Source organism: Arachis ipaensis, chromosome B07, assembly GCF_000816755.2.
Source record: "Arachis ipaensis cultivar K30076 chromosome B07, Araip1.1, whole genome shotgun sequence".
Lineage (NCBI taxonomy): Eukaryota > Viridiplantae > Streptophyta > Magnoliopsida > Fabales > Fabaceae > Arachis > Arachis ipaensis.
In genome coordinates this window covers 3,481,444-3,489,405 of record NC_029791.2, presented here as the reverse complement: position 1 = coordinate 3,489,405, position 7,962 = coordinate 3,481,444, and the positions used below count along the sequence as shown (strand labels likewise).

The window sequence follows — 7,962 nt, the reverse complement described above, 5'->3', positions numbered from 1 at the left end:
TAACGTACTAAAAAAAAGTTATCTAAAATTAAAAATACGTTATTAGGCCATAATTTTTATACATATCATCATCACTTTATATTATATTATTATATTCTAGGGTTCTTTTATAGTAGTATAACATGAAAAAATATGTACAAGTTGGAATTAATCAAATTAAAGGCACACTATTAGAGATTATTCATAATTATTTATCATGTGATGCATAAGTCATAGCGATATTTGTAGTATTATTTTATATATTTGCATGCAAATCTATATGCGATCTATTGTCTATGTGTGTGTGCGCGTAGTGTATATATGATTAATCAATGACCTATGATTTCAACCAACATGCAGCATGTTAGATTCTGTTTTACGATGCTTGATTGATGAGAGTCTAGCTAATTATTCAAAATAAACTGTAAGACCTAGAGATCAAATAAATAATTAAGAGAGATTGACTAATTAATCCTAGATATATAGCCAACTATAGGTACAAATAAATATGTCAACTATCTGTAACTTAAATAGCATAGTCTCTTCATATTTACTTCGAAGTTGCAGATTCGAATTTCTCTATTTTAAAAAAAAAAATACAAATAAATACTATAAGAATAAGAAAGAAGATAGAAAATAAATTTTATCTCACTTGTTTTTTTCTAATAATTGCTTTTGTTTTTGTTTTTGTTTTATTTCTTTTGTTTTCTATAGTATCCCCAACCCAGTAGGGTAAACACTAATTCGCTGCGAATCGGAGCTTTATTTAAGGATTTGTCGTCGGCTAATGGGTTATGTTGTTGCCTCTACAAGGTAGAATTTGAACTCCAAACACTTGTTTAAACATATTAGTGAGCTAATTACTAGATCAACCTAACTTGGTTTTTGTTTTTTAATTTTTCCACTATATTTCTCAACCTGTCAGGTTAATGACTAATCTGTCATAGATCTGAACTCAATTTAAAGGTCTCCCGCTGGCTAATAGATTACTGCATATACAATGCACAGTTTGAATCTCCGACACTTATTTAAACGGATAAGTGATGACTATTCTAGATCTAAAGTGATATAATTCTTTTTTTTATTTTATTTTTGTCATTGTTTTCTGATTTTTTTTTTCTCTTGGGCTGTGACGAGCCCAACTGATCAAAAAAGAGCATGTTTGGGTATTCAGTCCAATCTTATTAGATGAAACAAAGAAAAACGCTTTAGTCATTCTGAATTTTCTGGGCATAAACAGTTACACGTCTCGAACCAAAAACTTAACTCAAAGAACAAAAAAAAGCTAAAAATTTAAAATGACTTTATTATTCTTCCATATACGTATAACAACATTTTTAGGAAAAAGATTTGTATGTACATTTTTCTTATACATCTTTATTATCTTTTACATACATATGTAACATCATTTCTCGAAAAATATTAATAAGCAAAATTAAATCAAACCTATTGTATTAACACATTTTTATGCATAGACACATAAATATAGATGATTTTTTTTTGTTGTTCACAATATTTCTATTATATAAAATATCTTAGGTTCATTTAAGAATCTGATTAATGAGTTATTGTATGTATAAGACTGATTTTAAATATCTGAGACTTATTTAAGCTGACGAATAAAATGATGATGATGATTGTTTTATACATAAGCTCTGATAAGCTCGGCATAAAAGAGGTGATTCCAAGTGTCAGGGACACCAGGGACACACCAATGGCTACAATCCATGCCTTGATGATGAGATGAAGCATAAGCACCTGGGTGTCCATCTTTTCTCAGCTCCGACAATCTTGTTATGTCCAACAACCTCACCGGCTTTCTCATCTTTCTTACTATTCTCTCCACAATCCCTTCACCCGCTGGTTTCTTTAGTTCTCGATACTCATTCACTTCTCTAACTTCTATTGGTTCTCTTTCTTCACTACATTGCTTTCCATCGTTATTCCCCCATTCGCTAGCACTATTAAATAACCAACACAAGAGACCGAATTAACGAATATCGTTTGATAAGGTCGTCATAATATATGTCTGCAGAAGACTTGAACTTGCAATCTCTAAGTGAATATGGAGAGACTATGCCAATTGAACTATAGTTCGTTGGTTAGTAAAAAACTAATTATCTGCTAATAAGCTTATAATACTATAGTAGCGATATTAGTGATTATTATTTAAGAAACTCACTTGGGATGTCTTGGAGAATCCCCTCGAAAGAAGACTAGGGTTTTATCAAAGTCGATGTTATTTTGCACCCAATGAGCCCATGTTGATAATGCTTTCTCGTATGCAACCAAACGATCCATGTCTTTTTGTAAATCATCACCATCCACAATGAAATCCCACCTATATATACACACATATATATATAAGCTAAGGTCACATGCATATATTATACGACTATACTATATGTATACTAAAATCAGTTATCAAATCTTGGGAAAGCACATTATATTTGTGAGGAATCTTCGATTCTGATGTGAGGAATCTTCATCATTTTTCAAAGTTTTCTACAAAACATTATTACTTAAATCCAATTTATTGTGTTAATATTTTTATTGTCTACTATACTTAGAATTACCTATATATAGGGTATAAGTAAGACTTTTGCAAGACCTCTATAGTAGTGTTTGGTGAAGAGAGAGAGACGGAAAGACGTATATAAAGTAGCGTTTGTTTTGAGGTATTGGGATAGAGATTGAGAGACTGAGATTCAGTATCATGTTTATTGGTTCAGAGACTGGTACTAAAATTTCTATCTCTATCCTCAAAATTTTAATAGTTCAGTACCTCCAAAAAGTGGAGACATAGGAGACTGAAATTTTTAGTGACGGAGTCTGAAACTTTAATAACATTTTATACCTAAAATACCCTCATTTTAATTAATTAATTCTAATTTTACTTTTTGTACAAATTAAATTAAAGCTTCATTCTTATTTCAATTTTTGTCTCTCACTTTATACGAAATAAAATACTGAGATTTATTTTAGTCTCTGTCTCTGAATTTCTGTCTCTCAATCTTAGTCTTTCAGTCTCTATCTCTTTACCAAACGCTACTCACAGTAATAATAAAATTAAATAATATAAATGTGACGTACGGTCTATGAGAGCCACTGTGAAGCCACCAGAGCCATGAATTGAAGATCAAAACATCACTGTGTCGCCACATATTAGCATCAAAATCAGAAATGGAACCAAGATTCAAGACCATTCCATAAGAGGTGCTCTCTTTTTCTACCAACAATGCATTCCATGAAAATCCCACTGATACGTTGTGATTCTAATTAATAACATACACATATATAATATAAATAATGAGCTCAATTTAACAATGCAATCATAATAATAATATAATAAATTAATGAGTGTTATTATTAACTAACCAGAAAGGTGAATTGAGTGAAACCATGACCGTTGTCTTGAGTGAATGCGGCATGAGGATGGTGTGAGTGAAGCATGCATATGAAAGATTGCCATTGATTTAAGCTTATTGAGTCCCCAATAAATGTTATCCTTTTATTTCTCATTCTCTCCAACAAATCCTTACCACTAAACCTGCATGAATATATATGAGAAATTCTTGGGTTCAGTAATTTTTTAATAATTTTTTGTTATTTTTTAGCTAATATAAATATTAATTTATTTTTAATAAATAAATTTTATTAATTTTATTGAAAAATATGGATATAATTGTATCGATTTATATGCGTAAAATTTTGATAAATATAAATGTAAATTATATATATATTTATTGTGTATAAAATATCTGTAAAAATGAATGTAAATTATTATTATCCAAATACTGATAAAAAATGATAATATTTATTGATCATATAGTATTACTCATATATAAATATAGAATAAGCATAGAGAATTAATTTTTAATTAGTAATTTTTATTGAAGAATGATGATGATACCTTGGTAGGTCACATGCAAATGGTTTCCATCTATATTTGAGATATTGTTGATCTGGACGACCATTTTGTTGGCAATCGAAATGCATATTTAGATGAAAACATTGACTTGAGTTGTAAAGAGGATATGAATCGTCATAAACCCATTTTCCATGGTAGATATCACACTCCTTTAAATTATGAAGCTCATCTTCGCCATTTACATAGCCAAAAAATTGTAGTAGTAGAACCAATAACACAATAAACATGGCTTGCGTTTTTGACACAAGAACAATAATACAAGATCATGTAGAATAAAGGGTAGGGTATGTATGTGGAATAGGTATCCATTGGCTTAAATAGAGAGGCAAGGAAATAAAATTTTTAAAATATGTATTTAGGCTCGATTTGAATAAACAACTTAATTAAGTTTTTTTTTCTTAAAAAAAAGCTTAAAATATAAAGATTTACATTAAAACTAGTTTATAAATAAATTATTTTGTTTTTAAATTTTTAATCATAGAAATAATTGTTTAATAAATATGGACGATAAAACAGTTTTTGAGAAGAAAATAAATAATATTTTTTATTTTCTCAAAAGCTCTTAAATAACTTTTTAAAAAGTTAAAAACATCTTTTAAAATTATACAAAACAATATTAATATGACTTTTCATAATTCAAAAACAAACTTCCCAAACGAACTCTAAAGTTTTACAAATTATTTGGACGAATATGATTTTTTTATAAAAAATTAATAGGATGATGTTATCAAAATGTGTACCACATTTACAATGTAATAACACCATAATTTAATGATCCTGAAATCGAGTCACTGGATTGATGTTACCAAAATTTATTTCTGTTTTATTCATGTCGCTGGCATAGCATGCTTATCATGGTGATAATAAACCCTAAATAATAAGCATGGACATCACCAATTAATGACTTTGCTTTCAATTGGATAAGACCAATGAGAACGATTAGCTTGTGGTGCATTATTATTAAGTTGCGACACTTTTCCTTAATTAAATTTCCTTCTTTTTCTTTTTTCACAATGTAGGTATCAGATCTAGGTTGAAGAAATTAAGAATTAAAAAGAGAGTTTGAAGAATAAAGAGAGCAACTTAAGAAGCATATAATTTATATTTATAGTTACTAAAATTTTATACACATAAATCAATACAATTTATATTCATATTTTTTAGAATTTATAAAAATAATTTAATATTTATACTGATTAAATGATAGCGAAACATACTAAAAATTACCAGCGCCATAAATTTTTTTTTTATTGATAACTAATATTAATAAGATGCAATAAAAAGCTACATACTATTACATCAAATAATTAAAAGCTATGGTTGCAAATTAAATTATTAATGTTAATGCACGCACGTTAAAGTCGTTTTCTTCATACAATAATTGATGATAATTAACTTCCCCATCTTTATTAGGTTACATTACATGCATGCCCTGATTCCATAACATTATTCTTTTGCCTTGAAACACTAATAATCTTCTATGGTTATTGCATTTTTGGTTCTACTACTACAATTTTTTGGCTATGTAAATGGAGAAGATGATGAGATTCATAATTTGAAGGGGTGTGATATCTACCATGGAACATGGATTTATGATGACTCATATCCTCTTTACAACTCAAGTGAGTGTTTTCATCTAAACATGCACTTTGATTGCCAACAAAATGGTCGTCCAGATAAAGAATATCTCAAATACAGATGGAAACCCTATGCATGCAACCTACCAAGGTATCATCATTTTTCCTATTAGGTTGATTCCGCACTATGGTAGCATTTATTTTTAGAGACAAAAACTGACATTAAGAGACTGAAATTCAGTATTGTATTTAGTGATTAGAGACTGGAACTAAAATTTTAGTCTCATTACACAAAATTTTAATCACAAGATTGAGATTTTTGAAAACGGAGACTGAAACTTTAATAATATTTATTTTTAAAAATATCTTTATTTAACTTTTTCAAATTCTAAATCTTTTCCTCAATCTCCATATTTATCTTAAATTAAATATAACAATAAGATATAACTCAATTCACTATATTTTACATCACTTAATTTAGTCTTTATCTTTTAGTCTTTATCTCTTACTCTCAGTCTCCCTTTTAAACACAAACTATATATAAGTAAGTATGAACCATTGAACTTAACGTGAAGAAAACAATCTATACTAAATAATCTTCGATCTTTTTGCAATTTAGTTTTTCTTATTATACGTAATTAAATGCATATGTAAAATCTTTATATATTAGGACATTAAAATTAAATATTAAACCACGAACAACTGAAAGAGAATTAGTTTAATGAAAGAATGATAATTAAATAATGTGCGCAGGTTTAATGGTAAGGATTTTCTGGAGAGATTAAGGAATAAACGGATAGCGTTTGTTGGGGATTCAATAAGCTTTAATCAGTGGCAGTCATTAACATGCATACTTCATTCACACCATCGTCACGTTGCATTCATTGGAGGGATTCGCCATCACGGTTTCTCCAAATTCACCTTTCCGGTAATAATAGTTAGTTATTCATCATGAATTTACTATCACGAACAAATCATTAATTATGCCATATTATTGCGGTGTATGTAGAATCACAATGTGACGATACTATTGTTATGGAATCCATTCCTAGTAGAAAATGAAAGCACTTCATACGGTCGTGTTTTGAATCTGAGTTCTATTGCCGATTCTGATGCTACTCTGTGGCAACAGAGTGATGTTCTGGTTTTCAATTCATGGCTATGGTGGCTTCAGTCTGGAACCGCAACTCCGTGAGATCCATAACCCCAAAATTAACTATATATATGCATTGAAAATTTAGATGCAGTTATCTTCATATAAAGTTGTTAGTTAAAAACAGTTAAATGATTCGATATGTTTGATTAAATTGTTATTTAACGTTTTTCAACTATCAACTTCACATGCAGTTAACTGCACGTGAATATTCTCTTATGAATATTTATTGGTATTTTAAATTAACTAGCTATAATGTTGAACGTTATGTGCAGGTGGGATTTCATAGCGGATGGTAATGATTTACACAAAGATATGGATCGTTTGGTTGCATATGAGAAGGCACTAACAACATGGGCTCAGTGGGTGGAAAGTAACATTGATTTTCATAAGACTCTAGTCTTCTTCCGAGGAGATGCAGCAAGACATCCTAAGTAGGTTCCCTAAATAATGAATTAATAATGTTAATTACACAATATCTGAAAGGTAGAAACTCAACTGTGTAGTTAATTTCATGAGAATTGTTAAATAATTTGATAAATTTAACTAAATTATTATCTAACGGCTCTCAGCTCTTAACTTTATATGAAGTTAGTGAATTTTCACCTATCGTAAAATAAAAATACTATTTATATATCAAAATTAGCCACTAATGTATTTGTATATAAATACATGTGTAGTTTAATTTATTTTAAATGCATATTTATATTTCAAAATATATTTTATACTGGCAGCTGACTTTCGTGGCTAATTTTGGTGTACACGTAACATAGTCGATTCTAAAATGATTTTAATTTACACAAGTATTGCTACTTTGTTCTGTAGTAAAAACAAGGCAACTAAGATGTATTTAGTTTGTGTTTTTATTTGTTTTTTTTTTAATATATTTTTTAAATTTTGAAAAAAAAAGTAAAAATATAAAATAAAATTTATTGTTTTTACTGTTTTTTCATAAAAATAAAAAATAAAAAATATTAAAAATAAAAAAACAAAAACAAAAAACACATCTCTAAAAAAAGGAAGTATTATTTTAAAAAAATGGAAATGTTTGGTAACCAAAGAAAACAGTTATAACTTACCTTATTTAACATTCATTAATTGTTGCGATAATTAATTAATGCTAAATAAGACAAGTTCTAACTGTTTTTTTTGTCTGCCTAACATTACTCCTAAAAAATCACTAAAAAATTAAAAAATTAGATTTATAAATTGACATTATTCATCTTTCTGTTAAGGACTTATTGATTCATTATAAAAACTTTTCAACAACTTATTTAATATTTTTCTAACAAGCAATATATAAATTCATTAAAAAAATCTCA

The 7,962-nt window shown here is 28.2% G+C and overlaps 2 protein-coding genes across 2 annotated transcripts in view; one reads left to right on the top strand and one right to left on the bottom strand.

Annotated features, from left to right (window-relative positions):
• LOC107608164 (protein trichome birefringence-like 43) lies at positions 1,488–4,204 on the bottom strand. The gene is made up of 5 exons (XM_016310041.2): positions 3,893–4,204; positions 3,358–3,529; positions 3,073–3,254; positions 2,162–2,320; positions 1,488–1,940 (listed from the first exon to the last, which is right to left on the bottom strand). Exons 1-5 carry the CDS (start codon positions 4,135–4,137, stop codon positions 1,622–1,624), a joined length of 1,077 nt encoding a protein of 358 aa, XP_016165527.1. The 5' UTR covers positions 4,138–4,204; the 3' UTR covers positions 1,488–1,621.
• LOC107608140 (protein trichome birefringence-like 43) overlaps positions 5,344–7,962 on the top strand; it is a 3,197-nt gene continuing 578 nt past the window's right edge. Inside the window, exons 1-4 of the mRNA XM_016310022.2 lie at positions 5,344–5,638; positions 6,241–6,415; positions 6,497–6,678; positions 6,916–7,074. Of these exons, the coding sequence (XP_016165508.1) occupies positions 5,391–5,638; positions 6,241–6,415; positions 6,497–6,678; positions 6,916–7,074 (764 nt within the window). The 5' untranslated portion in view covers positions 5,344–5,390. The remainder of the gene's footprint in view (positions 5,639–6,240; positions 6,416–6,496; positions 6,679–6,915; positions 7,075–7,962) is intronic.